Genomic DNA, 27,752 nt, shown 5'->3' with positions numbered 1-27,752 from the left:
TTTAACCCAACCAAATGTAATGTAATGAAGATAGGTGTAGGGAGCAGGAGGCCAGATACAAGGTATCATCTGGGAGAGGAAATTCTTCAGGAGTCAGAGAAGGAAAAAGACTTGGGGGTTGATATCACGCCAGACCTGTCTCCTGCAGCACATATCAAGCGGATAACATCAGCGGCATATGCCAGGCTGGCCAACATACGAACGGCATTCAGAAACTTGTGTAAAGAATCATTCAGAACTTTGTATACCACATATGTCAGGCCAATCCTGGAGTATGCAGCCCCAGCATGGAGTCCATATCTAGTCAAGGATAAGACTAAACTGGAAAAGGTTCAAAGGTTTGCCACCAGACTAGTACCCGAGCTGAGAGGTATGAGCTACGAGGAGAGACTACGGGAATTAAACCTCACTTCGCTGGAAGACAGAAGAGCAAGGGGGGACATGATCACCACATTCAAGATTCTGAAGGGGATTGATAGGGTAGATAAAGACAGTCTATTTAACACAAGGGGAACACGCACAAGGGGACACAGGTGGAAACTGAGTGCCCAAATGAGCCACAGAGATATTAGAAAGAACTTTTTTAGTGTCAGAGTGGTTGACAAATGGAATGCATTAGGGGGTGATGTGGTGGAGGCTGACTCCATACACAGTTTCAAGTGTAGATATGACAGAGCCCGATAGGCTCAGGAATCTGTACACCTGTTGATTGACGGTTGAGAGGCGGGACCAAAGAGCCAGAGCTCAACCCCCGCAAACACAACTAGGTGAGCACCCTCATCCAGCTAGCACCCACACCCAGCTAGCACCCACACCCAGCTAGCACCCACACCCAGCTAGCACCCACACCCAGCTAGCACCCACACCCAGCTAGCACCCACATCCAACTAGCACCCACACCTAGCTAGCACCCACACCCAGCTAGCACCTACACCCAGCTAGCACCCACACCCAGCTAGCACCCACACCCAGCTAGCACCCTCATCCAGCTAGCACCCACACCCAGCTAGCACCCACACCCAGCTAGCACCCACACCCAGCTAGCACCCACACCCAGCTAGCACCCACATCCAACTAGCACCCACACCTAGCTAGCACCCACACCCAGCTAGCACCCACACCCAGCTAGCACCCACACCCAGCTAGCACCCACACCCAGCTAGCACCCACACCCAGCTAGCACCCACACCCAGCTAGCACCCTCATCCAGCTAGCACCCACACCCAGCTAGCACCCACACCCAGCTAGCACCCTCATCCAGCTAGCACCCACACCCAGCTAGCACCCACACCCAGCTAGCACCCACACCCAGCTAGCACCCACACCCAGCTAGCACCCACACCCAGCTAGCACCCTCATCCAGCTAGCACCCACACCCAGCTAGCACCCACACCCAGCTAGCACCCAAATCCAGCTAGCACCCACACCCAGCTAGCACCCACACCCAGCTAGCACCCTCATCCAGCTAGCACCCACACCCAGCTAGCACCCACACCCAGCTAGCACCCACACCCAGCTAGCACCCACACCCAGCTAGCACCCACACCCAGCTAGCACCCACACCCAGCTAGCACCCACATCCAACTATCACCCACACCTAGCTAGCACCCACACCCAGCTAGCACCTACACCCAGCTAGCACCCACACCCAGCTAGCACCCACACCCAGCTAGCACCCACACCCAGCTAGCACCCACATCCAGCTAGCACCCACACCCAGCTAGCACCCACACCCAGGTGTCACCTGCCAGCACCGAATGTTAATCTTCTTGTTTGAAAAACTCTTCACTTTGGACAGTTAATGAGAACACGTCAATTAACAAGACAACAAAAAGTTTTAAGACGGTTTCACACCTCAATCTAGCAACATTTACAATTTATATAAATTATTTTACGGAATAGTACATAAATTTTATATTTAAACATGATATTTGTGTTTAATGGAATACATAAGGAGTCTAATTGGTTGAAAAGAGCGATTTATAGCCAAATTATGAAAACTAATTTTAACTGATCATAGAATAACTAAATGTATTTTGAATGTTTCATACAACCATTAAATATCATTCACAATTTATTAATATATTTTACAAAAAAACACCATAAATTTTATATTGAATTATTTAAAACAATTTGTAATACATGAGGAACAAAATAGTTTTAGAAAAACTGTATATTATAAAACCTATATGTATGGATTTTTGGATTAAAAGTTTCTCAAATGCTCTCCTGCACCATTCTCAATGCAAGTTATTCGTACTGCAATTGGTGCACATAGATGAAAGTTTTCAACACGTTTTATGTTTGCTGGGCACAATGATACACCACGATACACCACCATGATACACCCCCACAATACACCACCATGATACAAAACCATGATACAACACCATGATACACCCCACGATACACTACCACGATACACCATCATGGTACACTGCCATGATACTCCCCCATGATACACCACCATGATACACCACCACGATACACCACCACGATACACCCACAAGATACACCAAAATAATATTCCCACACTATACACCACCACGATATACCACCATGATACACCTTCATTACACACCACCACGATACACCCTTGCAATACACCACCACAAAACAGAACCATGATACACCACTATGATACACCACCATGATACACCACCACGACACACCACCATGATACATCACCATGATACACAACCATGATACACCCCAAGATACACCACTATGATACCCTACCACGATACACCACCATGATACACCACCACAATACACCACCACGATACACCACCACGATACACAACCATGATACACCACCATGATACACCCCCGCAATACATTACCATGATACACCCCCAAGATACACCACCATGATTCCCCACCATGATGAACCACCATGATACACCCCCACCATACACCACCACAATACACCACTATGATACACCACCATTATACACCACAACGATACCCCCCACGATACAAAACTACAATACACCAACACAATACACCACCACGATTCACCACCATGATACACCACCACAATACACCCCCACGATACACCACCACGATACACCACCACGATACACCACCACGATACACCACCACAATACACCACCATGATACACCCCCGATACACCATCATGATACACCCCACTATACACCACCATGATACACCCCCATGATACACCACAATGATACACCACCGTGATTCACCACCATGATACACCACCACAATACACCACCATGATACACCACAATGATACACCACCGTGATTCACCACCATGATACACCACCACAATACACCACCATGATACACCACCATGATACACCACAATGATACACCACCACAATACACCACCATGATACACCCCCACGATACATCCCCACGATACACCACCATGATACACCCCCGATACACCACCATGATACACCACACAATACACCACCATGATACACCACAATGATCCACCACCATGATACACCACCACGATACACCACCATGATACACCAACATTATATACCACCATGATACACCACAATGATACACCACCATGATACACCACCATGATATACCACTATGATACACCACCATGATACACTGCTATGATACATCACCATGATACACCAACATGATACACCCCAAAGATACACCGCCACGATACACCGAAACGATACAGTATCATGATAAACTGCCACAATACTTTATACCACCTTGTCTAGACCATGACTACTACCACCACTTCCACCACCATCCACATGGTAGCAATATTATACCATCACTGCTACCACCACTTCCACCATCAACCATTAGAACATAAGAACTACATAACCACTATACCACCACCACTATACTATCACTACCGCTATTCCACCACTATACCAACATCACCACTATACCACCACATTCACAACCGTTACCACTATCCAACCACCACCACAACTATACCACTACCACTTACACCACCACCATACCACAACCAACTCCACCACCACGACACCACCACCACCACCAGCCCCATCACCAGCCTCATCACCATACCACCTTCATACCACCTTGTCTATACCATCACTACTACCACCATTTCCACCACCAATACTATACCATCACTACAATCACCATTTCCACCACCCCCTCAAACACCACTGCCATATATACCACTACATCTGCTGCCACTACAATACACTTCTACCACTGCCACTATAACTACCACTTCCAATTTAACTATTACTACTACCACCTCTATACTACCACCATCACCACTACTACAACACCACTACCAAAACAACTACCGCCAAAAGCACCACCATCATCACTACCACAACTACTAATACCATTATCACCTCTATCACCATTTTCACAACCACCATTAACACTACCCCATTTACCACCATTACAACCACAAGCACCACCACCACCACCACCATACCACGGCCACCACCATTATGGTACCATCAATATGAGTAGTATATAACACAACTAAACGACCATCTTACTGAAGCGACCACACGAGTCATAAATACTCATACTCCGCCCAAGTAAAACAGAAACAAGCAACACTTAGTGGGCCAGCCAGAGGCCTAGGGCCCGCACAGTGGGCCAGCCAGAGGCCTAGGGCCCGCCCAGTGGGCCAGCCAGAGGCCTAGGGCCCGCCCAGTGGGCCAGCCAGAGGCCTAGGGCCCGCACAGGAATATCCCTGCCAAAAAAAAAATAATAAACCACCCATACCACTATTAGATACCACAACTAACAGAAACACTGTACAAACCTAGCTGTACTCACCTAACTGTACTCCCATAGCTGTACTCACCTAGCTGTATTCCCCTAGTTTTACTCATGTAGTTGTACTTACCTAGTTGTACTCACCTAGCAGTACTCCCCTAGCTGTACTCCCCTAGCTGTACTCCCCTAGCTGTACTCTCCTAGCTGTACTCTCCTAGCTGTATTCCCCTAGTTGTACTCATGTAGTTGTACTCACCTAGCTCTACTCCCCCTAGCTGTGCTCCCCGAGCTGTACTCGCCTAGTTGTACTCATGTAGTAGTAGTAGTAGCCGTTAGTAGCCGTCAGTAGTAGCCGTCAGTAGCCGTCACAACTGCAAGAAAAATGACAGGTTGGATAACAAGAACTTTTCACACTAGAGATGCTTACCGATGATGATACTTTTCAAAACGCTTGTGCTCTCTAGAGTGAAGTACTGCTGCACAATGACAGCCCCTTTCAAAGCTGGAGAAATTGCTGACCTGGAGAGCGTGCAGAGATCCTTTACTGCTAGAATCCACTCAGTAAAACATCTAAACTATTGGGACCGACTAAAGAACCTAAATCTGTACTCCCTTGAGCGCAGGCGGGAGAGATACATAATAATTTACACGTGGAAAATAATTGAGGGGCTGGTCCCAAACCTGCACACAGAAATAACACCACATGAGACCAGAAGGCATGGCAGGATGTGCAGAATACCCCAGTTGAAAAGCAGAGGTGCAACAGGTACTCTGAGAGAGAACTCTATCAACATCAGAGGCCCGAGACTGTTCAACACGCTTCCACTACACATAAGGGGCATAATTGGCCGACCCCTCACAGTGTTCAAGAGAGAACTGGATAAGCACCTCCAAAGGATACCTGATCAACCAGGCTGTGACTCATACGTCAGGCTGCGAGCAGCCGCGTCTAACAGCCTGGTTGATCAGTCCCGCAACCAGGAGGCCTGGTCGACGACCGGGCCGCGGGGACACTAAGCCCCGGAAGCACCTCAAGGTAAGGTAAGGTATGTAGTTGCACTCACCTGTACTGTACTGTACTGTACGAACAAGAGGACACAGGTGCAACTTAGTACCCACTTAGTACTATGTATACTCCCCTAGTTGTTCTCGAGCAGTTGTACTTACCTACTTGTATTCACCTAGCAGCCCTCACCAACTTGTCTCACCAACATATACTCTTCTATTTGCATTCATTTAGTCATACTTACCTAGTTGTGCTCACCTATTTGAGTTTCGATTATATTTGATGTAAAATCTGCAACAATACAGATGCATGTTATACAGAGGTATTTCGATGTATCTTATTGTTTTTCTTTCCAATAAAAATGGTAGATTAAATGTTGTGTGTGTCCATCTTTCACCTATGAAACAACATTTTCCATTTATATTAAAGTATTTTTCATAACGTACATAAATATAATTTTAAACATGAAAACAGTATTATTTAATATTAACTGTACCTGGCCACGCATTGCTCTGAGCCACAGCAGCTCTCCCCTGTCCCCATGTTCTTCCCACCATTCCCGCCTCCCATGTCCCCTCATCCTCCCAACCATTCCCCACTCCCCCAACTCCGCGTCCTCCCCACCATCCCCTACTCCACTGTCCCCGTGTTTTTCCCACTATTCTCCATTCCCCTGTCCCCTCGTCCTCTCCACCATTTACCCCCTTCCCCGTCCTCTCATCCTCCCCACCATCCCCTACTTCCCTGTTCCCTTGTCCTCCCCACCATCCCCTACTTCCCTGTTTCCTTGTCCTCCCCACCATTCTTCATTCCCACATCTCCTCGTTCCCAACATCCCCGTCCCCTCATCCCCAACCTCCCCTGTCCCCTCGTCCCCATCATCCCCGTTCCCTCGTTCCCAATTAACATCCCTCGTCCCCTCGTCCTCCCCACCATTATCCCCACCACCATCTCTAGTCCTCCCCACCATCCCCCACTCTCGTTCCCCTCGTTCTCTACACCTCCTCCTCCCATCAGAAAAATGAGAACATCAAATGATCTGATGTTCCCATCACTGAAAAATAAGTAGAACAGTTAAAAAAATTAAATGAAAAACAATGAAAAAAAGAAATAAACCATGCCCATGAAATGAACAGTATTATAAATACCACAGCTCTATTCCAACACAATGTCACACAAAATAATTAAATCAAAATCAAAATGAATCGAAATATATGAAAATTCAGTTTATCAATGCAATCGGAAACATTGAAATGTTATCGTAACATATTTAGTATAGTGTGTTTCTATTACTTGCAACAAATGGTGCTGTTTAAAAAAACATGTTTTTGCCTGTCACAAGTGTGGCATCTATATAGTAAGTATATAAAAACACGCGCATATTCAAATGGAACGTTTTGTCAAAATTTCAAAGCAATCAGTGAAAATTTTTGGAGATTACAGCGTGTGTTGCTCTTATGTCCAAAAGATGGCGCTGTTTTTCAAAAAAGCATGTTTTTTTTCCTGTCACAGGTTAGACATGTGTATAGTAAGTAAATAAAAACACGCACTTATTCGAATGCAACGTTGATTCAAAATTTCAAAGCAATCGGCAAAGAACGTTCAAAGATTACAGTGTGTTTTGCTCTTACGTCCAACAGATGGTCCTGTTTTAAAAAAAAAAACTTTTATACTGTCAGAGGTGAGGCATGTATATAGTTATATAGTAGGTATATAAAAACACGTGCCTATTCAAATGCAACAGTGCGTCAAAATTTCAAAGCAATCGGTAAAGAAGTTTCGAAGATTTCCCTCACATGAAAAAGACATGAAAAACTTTTTCGAAAAAGCATGTTTTTTCCCATCACAGACGTGACATCTATATAGTATGTTTATAAAAAACATGCTCAGATGGAAATGGAATGTTGTATCAAAATTTCACAGCAGTCGGTGAAGAACTTTCAAAGATTAACGATTTTGAACAAACTAACATTTACATTTTATTTATACTAGCTGTATCCGGCCACGCGTTGCTGTGGCTCAGCAATGCATGTGTGTTGCTGAGTCACAGCAACCTACCCCTGTCTCCCAGTCCTCCCCACCATTCCCCCTCTCCCCCGTCACCTCGTCCTCGTAAAATATTCCTCACTCCCCCGCCCCCTCGTCTTCCCAACCATTCCTCACTCACCCGCCCCCCTTGTCCTCCCAACCATTCCTCACTCACCCGCCCCCCCTTGTCCTGCCAACCATTCCTCACTCACCCGCCCCCCCTTGTCCTGCCAACCATTCCTCACTCACCCGCCCCCCCTTGTCCTGCCAACCATTCCTCACTCACCCGCCCCCCCTTGTCCTGCCAACCATTCCTCATTCCCTTGTCCCTTTTTCCTCCCTTTATTCTCCACTCCAGCATCCCCTCGTCCTTCTAATCATTCCTTACTCCACCATCCTCTCGTCCTCCCCACTATCTTGAACCCCCCCCCCCCGTCCTCCCTACCATTCCCCCCTGCCCCATCCTCCACTCCCCTATCCTTTTGTCCTCTTAACCATTCTCCATTCCCCTCGTCCCCACCATCCCCAACTCCCCTGGCCCCTCGTCCTCCCCCACCATCACCCCTTCCCCAGTCTCCTCGTTCTTCCCACCATCCCCAACTCCCATCTCGTCCTTTCCACCATTCCCCAGTCCCTCCTCAGATGATCAAATGATCTGATGTTCCTATCAGAAAATTGGGAACATCAAATGATCTGATGTTCCCATCAGAAAATTGGGAACATCAAATGATCTGGGGCTAGATTCCCGAAAATGTTACGCAAACACTTACAAACCTGTACATGCTTCCTTGCCCATGAGTTCCGAAGCACCAGGAGGCTATTTATAATAATAACAACAGATGATTGGCAAGTTTTCATGCTTGTAAACTGTTTAATAAATGTAACCGAAACCATCAAATATTGTGGAACGATGTACACGTTCGTAATTACTTGCATAACTGCTTCGTGAATCTGGCTCCAGATTTTCCCGTCACTGAAATATAAGATAAACATTAAAAAAAAGAAAATAAATATAATGCAAAAATAAAAAAAGTAAACTATACTCACAAAATAAACGGTATGGTAAACAACAACGTTTAATTCCAAGGCAACGTCACAAAAAATAATTGAATCAAAATTAAATCGAAATTTATGAAAATTCAATTTATCAATGAAATCAGAAAATTTAAATGGAATCGTCATATAATTAGTATTGCATGTGTTAGTCTTATGTGCAACTGATGGTGCTGTTTTTTTTTAAATAACTTTTTTTTTACCTTTTCACAGGGGTGGCATCTATATAGTAGGTATATAAAAAGACGCCCCTATTCGAATGCAACGTTGTGTCAAAATTTCAAAGCAATCGGAAAAGAGGTTCCGAAGATTTCCCTCACATGAAAAACATGTTTTTTTCAGAAAAAGAAGTTTTTTACTGTCACAGAGGTGACATCTATATCATATGTATATATCAACCTGCTCGGACGTGAATGGAATATTGTGTGAAAATTTCAAAGCAATCGGTGAAGAACTTTTGGAGATTAGTGGTCATGCACAAACGAACATTTCCATTTTTATGTATATAGATAGATATCATTTAGCAAATAGTGTTATAAAAACAATTCTTAGCAAAATCATATTAAAAACTCAATGAAACTTTAGATCAAGTAAATGTTTTGCACACCTTTCATACAACTAAGACACAACCTTTACTATTAATGCTATTGTACATTTCAAAATTACATATAAATTTAATATATAAACCTGGAAAAATTGTTTTTACATATAAATTAAATATATAAACCTGGAATTTTTTTTTAATATTCAAGGGACACAAATAGTATTATAAAAGGCAAATATTAGTTATATATAACGTAAATTATAATCCAATCATCAGTAACTAAATGTTTTAATAATGTTTCATACAGCTATGGAGCAACATTTACAATTTATATATGTAATGTACATAAATTTAATATTTAAACATGAACCAAATATTTTTGTAATATAAAAAGGAGAAACTGTGTTAGAAAGGGCAGTATTTACCATATTACATAAAGAAATAATTTTCCCATTCTTGGGTTAAAGGTTGCTCATGTGCTTGTTGTACCACTCATGCAACTTGTCTTTCCCCACAACCCTGTTGAAACGTTACTGGAGGTTGCCCACAACGTTTTGTGTTTCTTGGGTTGGGTCCCGGTAATATAGTCGAGTTCATTCTCGACTCTCAATCAAGAATCCTGGGTTCGAATCCCGGGCAGGACTGAAACGTTGGCTGCATTTCCTATCACCTAATGTACTGTTCACCTAGCAATAAATTAGGTACCCAGGAGTTAGTCAGCTTGTTGTGGGGTTTCATCCTGTGGATGGTCAGTAATTCAACCCCTCGAAGGGGACCTTGATATAACCCAAACATGTATTTATTTGCTGGCTGCCTGTCCCTGGACAGAATGAATTCATTCACAATTTGGACAATGTTTATGATAATGGACTTCATAAATCTCTCCATCATCACATGATTTCTCTATCAGGATTTGAATCCTTTTATTGCCCCATGAATCTTCCCAATCACCACATGAATCCTATATCACTACATGAGTTCCCCATCGCCAAATAAATCCTCCATCATCAGATAAATCTAATGAACTTATAAATGTTCACTTTCAGCACATATGCACTGAGCGATGCACTGTTCGACAAATATTGAACATAATAAAAAAATTCTACCACAGACGTGGCCACACATTTACAATGCTACCCAATATATATACATTTTCTTCTGTTAAAAATATAGTTCAGAGATTTACTAAACAATCAACTTCAGAAGGTGATCGCAGTGCTAATCTAACCTACATAAAGAAATACATTAATACACAGATTTATGGCTGCCCTTCATAAACAGTGAACGATGGGCATCAGTTGTGATTGATAGGCAGCAGTCTTACCTCTAATCTGATAACTGCATCCTTCAACAGCTTCGAGGTTCAGGAGCAGCCAGAGCACTCTTGGGGTGTGGAGAAGGCCGGCAAGTTCTCCGGGATGATGGGACAACTCCAACGGGAAGAAATCGATGTGTGCGGACCCCTGGCGCCACACAATGAGCGGATCAAGGTCATGGAGTTTTTAAATGTGTATAAGGCAGATATGATGAAAATAGTGTCTTTGAAACCCACTTCCTTACCACAACACCTCTCGCCGATAAGACCTTTTTCAGGCAAGCTAAATTGTTTTATTATCTATGGTCTTTTGAGTTGGTGTATTATAAAGTATGTTATTATTTGCGGATGATATTTACTTTCATGACATGTTGTCTTTTTGACTGCAACCAATATAAACTATTTGTTAGGCTATAATAATGCTGCAAAATACATTATGTTGTACCTAATAGCCAGAATGCACTTCTAGACCTACTATGCAAGACCAGATTTGCCTAATAAGCCAAGTTTTCCTGAATTCATTTATTTTTCTAAAATTTTTCTTATGAAATAATAAAGCTATCCATTTCATGATGTATGAGTTAATTTTGTTTAATTTCTGGTAAAACTAACGTAGATATGTGAACGAACCTAACCAACCCTCTCTAACCTAACCTTAATCTTAATCTAACCCAAACTAACATAACTAAGTAAATAATATATGTTCTTATTATAATTTAATAATATTATTTAAAGTAACCAATTGGATTTTTTTTGACAATTAGGAAATCACTCGGCCTATTAGGCAAATCGACCTTTGCATAGTAGGCCGAGAAGTGCGTTCTGGCTACTAGGTACGACATATATATATATATATATATATATATATATATATATATATATATATATATATATATATATATATATATATATATATATATATATATATATATATATATATAACAAAATCTCTCAGCAAAATGCATATGTCTTGAGAATCATTAAAACAAATTATTTTAAATCAAAAGAATTTCAATAAAAACGGTAGAAACATAAATAACGTTCGTTGAAAGTAGTGCTATTAATTGTCTGCTGAATACTTGTGGGAACCGACCTGTGAGATTTATATTTATTTAATTTATATGAATTTATATAGAATTTATATTTACGTTAATTTGTATACTTCGATAGCAATTTGTATGATGATAAGTGGACTGTATTTCTGCAATAATCTCATAATCTCACAAATCGATTCTTTACACATTAGGGGGGTTTATATTAATTGAATTTATATATATGCAGCCAATCAAACTACAGTATTAGACTACATACATTGAAGAGGTTCCTTATCTTATTTGTACAGCAGGCCTTAGTCCACCAGGTATAACCAGGATGAAGACACCACATTTTCCCTCTTTGAGGTAGCTTCCATCACCCTGGTAACTGATGCACAAAGCATGCTTCCTCGTCTTGACCTGTCAAAAGGGTGCTAGCTGTAAAGCCAGAATCCTAATATATGACATCTATATCAGAGAAAACACTGTACAAGGAACCATATAGACCTGGGATTAATTACCTTTAGTATGAGGCGATCTTGTACTCTAACCGGTGCACCCTACCTAATGACATTAATGGCCATAAATGATAGATAAATGGGTTTCAGCAGAACACTTAACTTGAATTTGTTGACAGCGTGTTGATAATGGTACACCTTTGGTTTCCATAACACTTCGTCCAAGTAAAATTAACAGGAGCCGTATTTGCTCCCGTGAGCCTCTGTGGTCTAAGTATAAACAACTGACCACTCCCTCACCCTGACGCCTGGCTTACATTGTCCAGATGACAGAAAGTGATAGAAGGGTCACATTTACTCTTCTTTAATATTGATAATTAAGTTAATTTATATGAGATGTTTTTATGATGGTAAAGTCCAAAGACTAATGTATTTAAGAATAATTCCCACCATAATAGGTGGTGAATTTATAACAGTATGTGGAATGATATCCTGTTTATATAGGCATTTATAGGCATTTTCCCTCTTTCAGGTAGCTTCCATCACCCTGGTAACTGATGCACAAAGCATGCTTCCTCGTCTTGACCTGTCAAAAGGGCGCTAGCTGTAAAGCCAGAATCCTAATATATGACATCTATATCAGAGAAAACACTGTACAAGGAACCATATAGACCTGGGCTTAATTACCTTTAGTATGAGGCGATCTCGTACTCTAACCGGATCACCCTACCTAATGACATTAATGGCCATAAATGATAGATAAATGGGTTTCAGCGGAACACTTAACTTGAATTTGTTGACAGCGTGTTGATAATGGTACACCTTTGGTTTCCATAACACTTCGTCCAAGTAAAATTAACAGGAGCCGTATTTGCTCCCGTGAGCCTCTGCGGTCTAAGTATAAACAACTGACCACTCCCTCACCCTGACGCCTGGCTTACATTGTCCAGATGACAGAAAGTGATAGAAGGGTCACATTTACTCTTCTTTAATATTGATAATTAAGTTAATTTATATGAGATGTTTTTATGATGGTAAAGTCCAAAGACTAATGTATTTAAGAATAATTCCCACCATAATAGGTGGTGAATTTATAACAGTATGTGGAATGATATCCCGTTTATATAGGCATTTATAGGCATTTTCCCTCTTTCAGGTAGCTTCCATCACCCTGGTAACTGATGCACAAAGCATGCTTCCTCGTCTTGACCTGTCAAAAGGGCGCTAGCTGTAAAGCCAGAATCCTAATATATGACATCTATATCAGAGAAAACACTGTACAAGGAACCATATAGACCTGGGCTTAATTACCTTTAGTATGAGGCGATCTCGTACTCTAACCGGTGCACCCTACCTAATGACATTAATGGCCATAAATGATAGATAAATGGGTTTCAGCGGAACACTTAACTTGAATTTGTTGACAGCGTGTTGATAATGGTACACCTTTGGTTTCCATAACACTTCGTCCAAGTAAAATTAACAGGAGCCGTATTTGCTCCCGTGAGCCTCTGCGGTCTAAGTATAAACAACTGACCACTCCCTCACCCTGACGCCTGGCTTACATTGCCCAGATGACAGAAAGTGATAGAAGGGTCACATTTACTCTTCTTTAATATTGATAATTAAGTTAATTTATATGAGATGTTTTTATGATGGTAAAGTCCAAAGACTAATGTATTTAAGAATAATTCCCACCATAATAGGTGGTGAATTTATAACAGTATGTGGAATGATATCCCGTTTTCTATAGACGGAAATTCCACTACAATGACATTTTCTATGGGTAACTTGTTTATACAATACAGCAGCAATTATTATCTGTCTGTATGATATTATTAAATGGTGTCGGATTTTCCGACAATACTGGCCTTCTGCTGAGAAGTGTTACTGGTGTATAGTCAGACTTCTGCCAGTGTTATTTGAGACCCCTGAACGTATTATTTGTGACCCCTGTCAGCGTGTTTCTGAAGACCTTTGCCAGTGAGTTTCTGGAGAGCAGATGTGGGGTATTTGGACATCGTGACGATATGATGTGGGACTGGCCCATGTTGAGTAAGATGAACTCGCTGGTAGTGACCATTGGAAGTGGATGACGTATACTTGAAAATAGTGGACTCACCGGGATTTGAAGAACACTGCAGATAAATTAAATGTCCTGTGCAAAAGAGCCACTCTGTTCATATGTATAGTTATAGGACAGATGTTATAACGGTGAAGGTGTTATGACTTGTTGTTTACCACTTTTACATTTCACGATAGGGATCATGGAATAAGAAGCTATAAGGCCCCATAAGCAAAAAGAACCTGGTTACTGGCTCAAGGAGGCCGTAACATAATTGCATCCCCAGTGGGATTCGACTTCTCCTCAGGTAATTTGGATATAATTGGTCAAGTAATTTGTGCAATTCCCTTGTATAGATTTCATTTCCCATTTTTTGTGTAAGTGTTAAGCGAAGTGTTACGTGATTAAGTGCAGCATTACGCAAGTGAACAATGGCAGAGAAACAAACCATTGACACTCTGGACGATGTTAAAGAGCTCCTAAACCAAGAGAACTGCCACCCAAAATTAAAACATCTTGGAAAATTAAGTTAGTGTTAATAAGTGCCAACCTTGAGATTAAGGTGAGCGACCGAGATTCGCGTGTTGAGGTCCCCTAAAAAGCGTATAGGCATGAAACGTAACGATAAGGAAGAAAGTGAAGTCCGCATTAAGGAGAGAGTGTTATGGCTTCCACTGAAAAGGAAGACCAAGGAAGTGATTGCGAGAGTGACCTTAATGAACTTAATATGAGCCTATTAACAATAAAAATGCCAGAGTTAGAAATCCATCGTGAAATAGAGTGGAAAATGCTAGAACTAGAGAGAGAAGAAAAGGAGCGGGAAAGAGTAGAAAAAGATAAAGAAAGAGAAGAAAGAAGAGAAAGAGAAGGGAGAGAAAAGAAATAAAACGTGAAATCGAATTGAAAAGTGTGGAAATAGAAGACAAAGAGAAGAAAGGCAACAAGAATTGGAAAGGCTAAGATTAAGTGGTAGAAAGGACATCATTGGTTTCTACCCAGTGCAGACCCAGATAGTGGAGCAGCACACTCTGTGGTATTGATGAACTCGTTACCCGAGGAAGTGCCTACTGATGGGAAACACAGTGTTATTTTATGTGGGTCTCCCTCGACTTTGTATTTTGCCCCTTAAAAGAAGTACAGTTAGAATTTCTATATTTCAATGGCAAGTGTACTTTGGCATTAGTGGAACATCATCTTTAATAAGGGATAGAGGTGTGGCCAATGACGTAACTTTGGGATGCTCTAGTAATATTATACATCCCATTATTGTGGACGATCTGTCTGAAGAGGTGGTAAGACCTATAGTAGCAGTACAAACCAGATCACAAGCACAGACGCAGTTGAGATTAAATGACTTGTTTGACCCTATATCTACCCCTTAGGTTGCTGACAGCGCTCCATTGAACTCTCTGGAATCTACCCCCTCGAACCGAAGCACTGGACTAGAGCGACCTGGATAACTGAGAAAGAGAAGAAACCCCAAGTGCAAGTATCCACACATACCCCACAGTCTAGTGAGACAGTAGGTGACCCGTACTTGTGGAAAAATAGGGCGAGATGCCAACAGCATCGACCAAGGCCTCTATAGACCTCATAGGTATGTGCAAAGGTTGTCGTGCCCTCAATGTTCCTAACCAGGCTGATGGAAACAGCCCATTATGAACATTGTAGGCCTGATAAGGTTTTACATCGTTTAGCAAGAAGAATCTTCTGTATCTTCGGTGTTTTTCTCCTCTTTGCCATAGGATCAGTGCCGAGTAAGTCTCTCGGATCCTCTCCATACGAGATTGCCTATGGTCACACGGTAAAAGGACCATTTAGAGGTAATCAAGGACCAGTGAACTGACAAGATGATAATAGTACACATCAGCATGGTGAATCTATACAAAAGACGGGACATGAGCACAAGTAAACGATATCAAGAAGTACTTGAGGATGTTCGTAGTCAAATAAATGTTATAGCGAGTAACAGGTCTAAACAGGTAAATGTTCCTTGTGTAACTAGTGAACCAGATTCCAACATTATAAGAAATATGGGCAGCTCTGAAGTATGAGTGGATTCACTCATCACCCCCTGCTGTCACCCAAGTTATCATCATCGACTGCTGTGTTACTGTTACCGACCAGGCCTTCAACAGCATGGCAGTGACCCCTGACTTTCTTCAGCGTACAAACTGTCACCATGGGAACACGCATGAACCTAGTCATCAGTCAAAACAATGGTATTTTTCTCCATGTTTAACCTCATAGCCATGGTCGTCCCCCTTCCTTATTCCAGAACATCCCTGGGACAGCCAGGCCGGTACAGGAAATGCCTGCTACTGCCAGCCACCAGCAGTACCACTGCTCTGGGAGGTGTTGGGAGTTCACATCAGTTTATCGGTCTTCCTCAGAGCCGCAGTACTTACATCAACCAAGGCGTGCAAAGTGGCACTGTTCCAAACAGGCACGTCAGTCAGATCATTGCCTTTGCTTTTGGTGCTCGCTCTGTTAAATGCATCTTTACTGGTACAGCTCCCAGAGCAGGACTATCTCTTGGCATTGGTAGTCAATATGCATAAGTCTGAATTTGTTAAAACCTCTGTTATTATTTTAGGACATGTGGTGGGAAGAGAATAGAATGCCCCAAAGAACAGCACAGTAGAAGCCGTTGTACTGTATCCTACCCCTTCCACACGTAGGGAGTTCCTGCATTTCCTGAGTATGTATCCTACTACTGTAAGTTCGTTCTCAACTTCTCGATGATCACGCCCCTTTAGACAAATCTCCGGAAGAAGATAAAGATCATGTGGGACAAGAACTGTCAGTTGGCTTTTGAGAGTTTAAAAGCCATAGATTTTATCTCCCATTCTCATATTCCCGAATTTCGATAACAGATTCATTTTAACTGTAGATGCTTCAGACAACGGCCTAGGGGTAGTGCTATCACAAAATAATGTTAAAGTGATAGAACACACTTTAGCATATTATTAAAAAAAGTTTAGTGATTGCCAACGGAATTATTCTGTGATAGACAAGGAGACATTGGCCCTATTGAGCTTGGTTCAACATTTTAATGTTTACTTAACAAGCAATGATCATCCAATTTTGATCATATCTGACCATAATCCCCCTAAATTTCTTGCACAATTCCTGCAGAAAAATCTCAGACCAACCAGATGGAGTTTATATCTCCAGTATTACTCCCTTTATATCAAACACATTAGATATAATGTGCTCAGGGGTAGACAACGTGGTAGTAGATGCCATGTCACACATCTAAATTGCTAATTCGGTTTACTTTCTTTTTAGAAACCAAACCAAATTATTTTACCACATGACCACATGGGGAGGTGTTACGATATCAACACCTTCTCTGAAGTAAGATGTGGCGATAGCAACACCATCTATGGAAGCGCACCTCAACCCCAAGGCTTTTAGGTGTGATGAGGACAACGCCATCTGTTGACGGAGGTGTGGCAAGTTCAACACCAACTGTGAAAGGCTCCTGTTTGTTTCTCAGTTAGGAGGTGGGGACGATGATGAGGGCCTCTGGTGAGTGAAATAACGATTTTAACGACATCTAGTTTGTGCACCCGATTATATATTCAGTTCCCCGGTGAAAAGCTGCAGTCCATGTTCTACCTGTGTACTTTCTGTCTGGCTAATGACTATTATGTCTAGAGTGGTGACACGAAGGGTCTGCTGCGCCCTGGAAGGCAGTTCACCTTGGGCAGTCTTGAACTCCTGACTTGTTCCTGTGTGGACAAGTGGCCGCCATCGTCAGTATACAGTGTGTTGGCTGTTGTTCATTTGTAGTGTTGTGTGGACATACGTATCCGGGATTTGGCCAAGAGGAGTTGCAAGACGACAGAATTGGCCGTCTGCTGAAAAGTGGTATTAGTGCGTAGTCAGACTTCTGCCAAGGGTAGAAGGAGGATATTGAAGGGGGAAGGAACACTGGCCAGTTCTGTCAGTGTTAGTAGAGACCCCTGGACGTATTATTTGCGACCCCTGTCAGCATGTTGCTGAAGACCTCTGCCAATCAAGGACCAGTGTGTTTCTGGAGAGCAAATGCCGGGGTATTAGGAGATCGTCACGATACAGTGTGGGACTGACCCATGTGGAGTAAGGTGAGCTCGCCGATGATGACCATTGGACGTGTGGATGACGTGTAATTAAAGATAGTGGACTCGCGGGATTTTGAAGAACACTGCAGATATACTAAGTGTCCTGTTCGAAAGAGACAGTGTACATATGTGTAGTTTTAGGACAGAGATTACATTGGTGAAGGTGTTACTTACTTTTGTTTACCCCCTCCCCCCTTTATTTTTCACAATTACTTGCTCCCATCAATTCTTGATAACATACCATTGACTTCAGGTGGGATCATAGAAGAGGAGGCTCTAAGGCCCCTAAAGTCAAAATAGCTCTTTTACTGGCTCTAAGTAACAGAAAGCAAAGCTGAAGGAAAATGAAGAATGGCATAGAACTAAAGTTCTACAGGAGTAATAGTGCTTAAAAATGCTCAGTGTAATAAATGTGATTTTATGTGCTGTGATAATTGTAAGGGAATGTGCACCATGTGATGATTTTGATTGCATGTGTTCCATGTGAGGATTTTGATTGCATGTATTGATTTTTTGTGGGTGTTCGTGGGGCGTATACTCATGACGCACCCCTAGGGGGCCCCGACAAGATCGGCAACATGTCTCTTGTAAGGTGTCCTGCCTCAAATTGTGGCTCCGTGATAGGTGTGCGGGCACATTCGTGAATGAAAGTCTGACCTCTCGTTGTATGTCTAATTTTGTCCTCTTATACCTTCTCTGGCTCGTTGGGTGGGAGACCAAGCCCCCTAGTTGGACCATGTTGGAATACCGGGCTCTGCAGTCCCCGCTGCATTGGGCCCCGACCTTGCTCCTCCTTTGACCCTCCTGACTACTCCCCTCCATCTGTGGTTAGGTCGAACCACATGCTTCCCAGTGGTGACCACCTCGTCCCTTGTCACGGCTCCGTCTCTCACTGTGACTACTGCACCTTTAATCCCTCTCTCTCTGCGGGTTCTTAATGCTGTCCATGCCACGGCTGCACTCGCTCGATCCCTTCCCATACTAATGCGTACCAGGCCTTGTTTGGTCCGGCTTCGTGGGCCAAATACTTTGATCTTCTCCCTCTGGATTTTACACCTGACGATTTCTCCCTCCATTGGCACCTTTTTGATTCAGTAGATGCCTCTGTTACTTTCAACCCCACCTGTCTCGGTACACATGTCGTTGCTGCTCCTTCTCAGGATGCAGCCAACCGCTTGGCCACCTTATCCTGCCTTGGCGAGATCCCTGTTCGGGTACGTTCGGTTGAATGCCAGTGTTGGCACTATTCTCCTCCCACCCCATGTTGCACCGGTGTTCGGAATCTATAGGACTGCCACGAAGATATTCGGCATATCCTCGTAGCCCAGGGCTATTCTGTCCTACAGGTAGACACGTTTACTCGTCTCCCTAGTGGTCGTCGCCGTCAGCCCCATCGGGTTGTGAAGATATCTTTGATGGTAGGACCCTTCCGTCCTGTCATTCTTGCTGGTACCAGGTGCTCCATCCAGAAGTACATTCCCTCTCCTTGGCTCTGTAATAAGTGCTGGAGGTTTGGGCATAGTGCCCTCCGGTGCTCCAGTACTGTCTCTCTGTCCCTTGTGTGAGGGTCGAAGGTCACTTTAAGTCGGAGTGCATTTCTCCCCAGGCTCGCTGCCTCGATTGTGGTGAGGCCCACCCTACCTTCTCCCGCGCGTGTGTACATTACAAACTTGAGGCAGCCACCCATACCTTGAAGCACCGGGAACGTTTGTCTTTTCCTGAGGTGAGGTGCCAAGTTCGCGTCTTCCCCCTTTCGCTGGTGTCTTTTATACACGTGTGTTGCGTTCTTCTTCTCGTCCTTCCCACCTTCCTCAGTCTCGACAACCGTTTCCGGGCCTTAGACCCAGACACGTCCACTGCTTCCTCCTCTGCTCCTTTAAGTTCTGTCCCGAAGGGTCCCCCTCATGGTTCTCTGTCTGGGGTTCCCCTTTTTTCTACCTAGTCTGTCTTGTCTCCTGTGTGTTCTTCTTCGTCTCCCCCCAATCCTCCTTCCCATCCTTCTCCTCCGTGCCTGAGCTCTCCACACTGACTGCCGCTGCAGTCAGTGTGGGCTGATGTCCATTACTTTCCCAGCGGCCATCGTGTTGTTTGCTCTCGTTGTGCTTCTGTTGAGATGCTTGAATCTGTTGCTCAGTACGTTGTTCCTGGGACGCCTGTCTCTTTGAGTCAGAAGCCAAATCCTGGCTCCTCTCCTTCCTACTCCCAGGCTGGTAAGAAGGCTTCGCTTTCTTCCTCGCCTCCTGCCTCTGACACACTCACTCCATCCCCTCCAGTTTCAGTGGTTGCGCCCCCTGTTCCTGCTATGGAGGTTTCTTTGGGCCCCGCTTCCCTCTCGGTTGCTGCCCTTGCTGCGGTGCATTCCCTGGTTTCTGCCCCTCCTGCTGCTGTCCTTGTCCTTGACCCTCTCTTATCCCCCTCTCCCCACTGGTCGGTCCTCCCGCTCCCTTCCCTCCATCCTTACTCAGTTTACCCATGCCCCCTAACCCTGACTTCACTGATCCTGATCCTGCGCTTCTTTAACATGCTGTGTTCCCTTTTCCCCTTTGTTTCTTCATTGTCCTCTGTTGTTGTCCTTTCTCTTATTCTCGATGTCTATTCTTCAATGGAATATTCGCGGATATTACGCCAATTTCCATGAACTCCAATTTCTGATTTCGCAGTTTTCGCCCCTTTGTGTGGTGGACATGGCCAAAATAAATTGCACTGTTATGTAAATTAAATAATCAAAATAATAAAATCAACCAGAGGTCACTGATGTAACCAACACGAGGCTATTGCATCAGATAGCCTTTAAGAATTTTCCAGAAGCAATTGGTGTGTTGTGCATGCCAGAGGTAAGATTTTTCATAAATATCATTCAAGATATTAATTAAAGATTTTTCATAAATATGTACTTTCATAACTAAACCTCGTAAAACGATTAGGTTCAACCAACATCAGAGTTCCTGGTATATTTAAGGACAGACATTTAGGAATTAATAAGAATTAACTCCTGAAGGCATGATAGCAATCTGCTTACAACCCATATGATCATCTGCAAGTTTGTCAGTTCATTTATTTACCATCTGATGTGCTGTAAATAAGCATAATTAATATAGTTACACCACAATCAAATATTGTTTTGAAGAATACAATTAAATAGAAACGTTCTTTATAAAACACGACTCAGCATCGTGCCACAAAGTAGTGTAACCGACGTCAACATGAGGCATCCAGTCGTTGACAATGCGCAACAGCGGACTCCTGGTTGAACCTTGACGACGAGTGGACGTCTGGACGCCTCATCCATCTGGGGGCTGCCTGAGCACGTTCTGTTTTCGCGTTTTGGCTTTGCTACTGCCGTTTGGCATCCTTATTCACTGGTCCAGTTGTTCGATGCTTGGCACTCATATCGCCTTGGGTCACGGGATTGTTGATAGAATTTTTTTGACGTGTTCTGGTTGATTCTCCCGGCGGGGTGACGGTGTTCAGGGGCCGGCTTGGCCGAGAGGTACCGGGAGTTGGTGAGTCTTGGTGGGCTGCTGGTGGGCTCTCGGTCGTGGTGGGCAGCTGGCTTCTGCTCTGCCGGAGGACACTGGATGACTTTTGCGTTTCAATTGGGGGCCGAGTTTTGGTTTCGCTACCTGGTGTTCTTTGCGTGGGGCGGAGGCTGGTGCTTGTCACCCCAGCGGGACTCCATGGGCTCCCCAATCATCTGCCTGTTTGCGTTTTTTCGCCACATGGCGTATTAGTTTCAAGTGACTGGTGTCACTCGCTTCTTGATTAAGCTTGGCGTTTCACCTTTCCTGGCTTTTGCGAGTAACCCATCACAGGTACGCCGGGGCGCATCCGATCCCAAGATCGTCGTCGCCCCTAAATCAACAACAACATACGCAGCGGCTTCACGATCGTCGTCGCCCCTAAATCAACACAACATACGCAGCGGCATATTTTGGCAGCTCTCTGATTTTGGTGAAGGCTCCTGGTCCAACCTTGATGCTGAGAGGATGTCTAGACGCCTCCTCTTCCTGGGAGCCACTGGATCCCGTTCAGTTTTGTGATTTGGGTTTGATACTACCGTTTGGCATTTCTCTTCAACGGTCCAATTTGTTCGAGCCTGGTGTACATATCTCCTTGGGGCACAGGATTGTTGATATATTTTTTTTACATGTTTTGGCTGGTTCTCCTGGCGGGGTGACGGTGTCCTGCGCCGGGAATTGGTGGGCTTCTGATATGCCCTCAGCTGTGGTGGGCGGCCGGCTTCTGCTCTGCCGGGGGGAGGGAGGGGGTTGGCACAGTATGACTTTTGCATTTTAGCTGGTTGGGCCAAGATTTGATTTTGCTATCCAGTGTTCTCTGTGTGGGGTGGAGCTGGTGCTTATCACCCCTGTGGTACTCCTGGGGCTCCCCAATTATCTGTCTGTCGTGATTAGGCTTGGCGTTTCACCTTTCCGGGCTTTGCGAGTAACCCCTCATGGGTACGCCAGGGCGCATCCGAGCCTATGATCGTCGTCGCCCGTAAATCAACAAAACAATTTGTGAAGAAATCACATATCAAGTATTTTGTTTATGCCAAAGCAGTCATCAAACCGCAGCTGTCACGTTCTTTAAGAATAATAAAATATCGGCAGTGCCATCAATCCTATAAAATTACACAAGGCTTTAGCTAAAAATGTGCATTGAAGATGCGTTTCCTAGTGTCTCACAACACCACCACAGTTTATAAATATATCTTGTAGTTGTCACTTAATATACGGGATCCAAATATTTTAGAGTGGAGGTACCTACTTTAAAATAACTATTAAATTGGAGAGGTAGTAAATTCTTTGGAGAAATCGAGTTATGGTTATTATAAATTATATTCAATGGTTACAATTAGTAGTTATTATTTGAAATAAATTATTAACTACAATTGATATTATTTCGTACCAGTTAATAACCAATAGAGATATCTGCTCGAATTAATAATTATGATCAAAGAGAACATGTAATTTATATAAGACATTACAAGAGACAGAGCTACAAATTTCGTATGTTCACATATTTGTAACGTCATTGCCGACCAGTTTTCTGCCATGAGGAAAGGGTCGTTGGAATTTAATACCAGAGAGGGGGTATTCGACGTTAATACCAGAGGGGGCTATTGATGTTTAGACTCCTGAGAAGGCTGTGTGCAACTAAACCCCACCTCTTTTTAATACCTTTAATTCACTTAAATAATATTAAAATATACTTAAAATTATTAAGATTTGTTAGGGTATAAAATATTGATGATAAGAGATGGTCTATTCTACATGTGTTGTGTAAGATAAGATTGATGACTAAGAAGAGACTAATTCCTCACAATAATCTGAGACGTGAAAAACTATGTTGTCGAGGAGAAAACATTCAACTGCAGTTGGTAATGTTTACAGTAACATGTTTACGTACTTCCCACAATAGCTTGTGGGATGAATGTAATCAGTGTTTACTTAGCAAAGCCATGCAAGCCAAGCGTTGCACAAATTGGTAGAAGTATAAGAGCATTTGACTAGAACCTTGCCAACCTTGGCTCTCAGGTTGGTAAGTAGTGGCTGTCTTATGGAGGATGTCAAACTCCCCACAAAACTGCTGAAAACCTTTGGAAATGAAATTGGCCCAATTATCTGTCTGTATTAGTTTTGGTAAACAAAAAATAGTACAAAATTTCAATATGTGCCTTGCTACCTCTTTCGTTGTAGCATTTCTCACAGGGAATGCCTCAGGAAAACGTGTAGTCTGACACATCATGGTGATGATATACATATTACCACTCTTGGTTCTAGGCAATGAGTCTACTACATTAATTATAATATGGGTAAAAGGTTCTTCAGCCACCACAATTGGCTGTAAAGGGACTTTTAGTATTACCTAGTTTAGTTTGCCAGTTTTTACACATACTGGACATTCATTACAATACTGGATGACATTTTTCTTTAATCCAGGTCAGGTAAAGTACTTGCTTATTTTATTATATGTTTTTGCAATACCCTGATGACCGTCTATTGGTGAATCATGGGCTACACTTAGCACATTATCTCTATAACCCCTCGGTAGGACTATTTGATTAACTACCTCCCAAGTGTGTGACACAGGTGAGCTCCTAGGTCTCCACTTCCGCATCAACACCTCTTTAGTGTAGTAATAAGTCATAGCCTCCGATTCTGCTTCTAGTTCAGTTACTGCCTTATTATGCGTCAATCGACGTAGGATCAGTTTGATTTGATTTGATTTTGATCTCAAGTCTGAAGAGCCAGATGTGGTAACTGGACTACACTCTCACCTACCCCTTTTCCTAGGTGGTTTGGTGGAGGTGATCCCCATCCTGTTCCCATCTGCTTCTTCCAACTTGGCCATAAGAGTGTCACAAAGATCCACTTCACTATTTGATTTGTTAACCTTTACTTTTGTCTCCTGACTTACATTATTGGGAGTTTTTGATATTTGAGACTCTGATTTTGACTGGGTCACGGCATATGCTGGGTACATTACCTTGTCCTAAGAATCTGTCCGGGGGTCTAATCACCTCTGCCTTCGTTAACGTTATTGGGTGATCATCTCTTTTAACGTGATTACCAGCAAGATCATTCCCCACAATTAGATCAATGCCAGCAACTGGTAATTTAGGACTAACATCTACTAAACTTTTGCCTTTAATAAAATCACACACAAGGTTTACTTCCCTCAAGGGTACAGTCTGGAAATCGCCACTGATTCCCTGTATAATCATTACCTTCCCAGTCTCTGAAGACTGTATATATTGTAACACACTCTCTAATAGTAAAGATTGGGATGCCCCCTGGATCCCTGAAAATTTTAACATCATGCTACAAACCTACTGTAATTTGTAATTTTGCAAAAATTTGATTTTCCATTAATTACAAAAAACTAAATAAAATTAATTAAGAAAATAAAATTGCAATTACAAAAATTAAAAAAAAAAAATTGCAAAAAATTTATGCCAAAAAAATGCACACTGTAATTTTTAATTTTTTGATATAAACTCTCCAAAATGATTTATAGCAAGTATTCCCCTTCCCCCCATTATTTTTGCTTCACATTTGGTTTTCCTCCCCTCACACACTGAGTACCATAGGCCTTTTTTCTGGGCGAAGAAACTAACAACTTTTTGCAACATGACCCTTCCTATGGCAGTAGGAACACTGTTTCAACTCTGGGTGAGGCTTATTACTGATGTGATCCTCTTTGGGTTTCATATTACTCTCTTTACCACCTGGCACCTTTGAAAAAGTGTTTCCTTGACCTGCTGTTGGGTACATGTGGGATACAAATCTGACTGAGGAGTTTACTGCTCGACCAGATCCTTCCCTATTTGACTGAATTTTATTTTTAAAAGTTACTTTATGCATCAACTAATATTCATCTGTTAATTTAGCCAACTCATAAATATCTTTGGTTAATTTCTCTGCCAAACACAACGCCACATTAGAAGGTATGCAAGATTAAAATTCTTCTACTAAGAGTAATTTTTTTACAGTTCAGATACCTAATTTTTTCTGCATCTAACTATTTATTAAACATATTATATTTCTCTTGTGCAAATTCTACCAAGGTTTGACTTGGGTCTCTTCTCAGTTGTCTAAACTTTTGCCTATAAGCCTCAGGAACAAGTTGATAAGCAGTAGGGATGGCTGCCTTTACCTTCTCATAGTCAAAACTGTCACTCAAAGGCATAGCTGCAAATATCGTCTGTGCCTTTTCCACCAACTGAGCTTGAAGAAGAGAAACCCATTGCATTTCAGGCCATTCCATACTCCGTGCCAACTTTTCAAAATGAGTGAAGAACTGGTCTGGGTCAGTCTCATAGAATAGAGGAAACGACATTTTTGTTAACCTTTAACTGCCCGTGTTTCTAAGTCAACAACACCGGTATTTTCTGATCTAATTCCCAATTCTGATAGTCTAATCTCTAACTCTTTTTTTTCTGAGCTTGCTCCACTTCTAACCTCTTCATAGCTAGTTCTTGAGCTTGCTCTGTCTCTAGCCTCTTCTGAGCTTGATTTGCCTCTAGCCTCTTCTGAGCTTGCCCTGCCTCCATCTAACACTTCTTTAGTTCCAATTCTGCCTGCCACTGCATCTAAGTCTCCACCTTTCTTGTAGTTACAACATTTGCACCGCTGGTGGACGGGGACTGCTCTAATATTTCATTTGGGAAAATTTGCTCATCTACCCAGTGCATCATTATCTCTCTTAGCAGTTCCGTCTTCACCATTCCCATGTGCAATAATACTCCATAGTGCTTGCCAACACCCACTAGGATAGACTTTTTTGCCGCTTTCAAACCCTTAACACTAGGATTGTCGACAATTTGTTGTGCTACCAAATCCATTTTTAGTGTGCTAAGATACAGCAGACTCCAACAAAAAATTTATGCTTCTGCACCACCTTTCTCTTTTTAGGCTGAGAATTTTTTTTGAAAACTGATAAGGACAGTGCTTAGTTCACTTGACTGCACTGTCAACTGGTAAATTTTTGCACTCGAGAACACACACAAAAATTTCTTAAAATTCTTTTCATCAAGATTAATAAAATGTACATAAATAAGTAATAAAGTACATATTCATGTTATACCAATATTAAAAATATTCTAAATTTCTACACAAGTTAAAGTGAATAATGAGGCTACACAAATTTTATGTCAGGTTACTCCTACAGATTATCCACTTTTATTAGGCTTTCGATCAGGCTGCTCAATAAGTGAGGTGCTCTCGGACAGGCCACCCAATTGTGTCATGGGATGCCTGTGTAAGTAACTTTTGTCATAGCTGTGTCACAGAGGCCTGTTAAGAATTTAGTGATGGTGGTCCTTTTAATGTTGTCAAGGGGAATAGATAATTGTACTTGACCCTAGGGCAAATCAAAGAGTAAGGTAAACAGCCTACTACAAAGACACAAATTTATATATATGTAAACACACATGATATTACACATGAAATGTTGTTCCTTACAACAGAAGGTCATTATAAAGTGATATAACCCCCCCTCCCCCAAGCGAGCTCTAGATACCCTAAGGCTCTCCGTCCCAAACCTGGAACTGTGCACACAGCCACCACAGCTATCCACCGATGACTCATATATTTACACTTCTAGGAAACCTGGACACTCTCTTAAAGAACACCTCCAAAGTCTGCATAACTACTCCACAATATTTTGTATCCCTGTTTAGATACTTTAGATACTGTTTCTGACTGTACAGCCGGAGAAAACCCCTCAAATAGCAGGACCGGGGCGACAGCGATACGCCTCCCCTCATGTCAAGATGGCGTCCACCTCTCTTGTGTCATCGCACCTTAATACTCTATGGTTTACATTTGCAATCAAACCTTTTATTGACTTTATTTGCCATATACCCCATGCATGCCTTTAGATTGACACCATTTTCCCCTAACATAGGCTATTCC

At 42.7% G+C, this 27,752-nt stretch overlaps 1 protein-coding gene across 1 annotated transcript in view; it reads left to right on the top strand.

Annotated features, from left to right (window-relative positions):
• Positions 1-27,752, top strand: part of LOC138357138 (glutamate receptor ionotropic, kainate glr-3-like) — a 186,708-nt gene that overhangs the window by 77,161 nt on the left and 81,795 nt on the right. Inside the window, exon 7 of the mRNA XM_069313787.1 lies at positions 10,707-10,945. Within this exon, the coding sequence (XP_069169888.1) occupies positions 10,707-10,945 (239 nt within the window). The remainder of the gene's footprint in view (positions 1-10,706; positions 10,946-27,752) is intronic.

Source organism: Procambarus clarkii, chromosome 76, assembly GCF_040958095.1.
Source record: "Procambarus clarkii isolate CNS0578487 chromosome 76, FALCON_Pclarkii_2.0, whole genome shotgun sequence".
In the NCBI taxonomy this organism is placed as follows: domain Eukaryota; kingdom Metazoa; phylum Arthropoda; class Malacostraca; order Decapoda; family Cambaridae; genus Procambarus; species Procambarus clarkii.
This window is presented reverse-complemented; position numbering and strand designations above follow the sequence as displayed.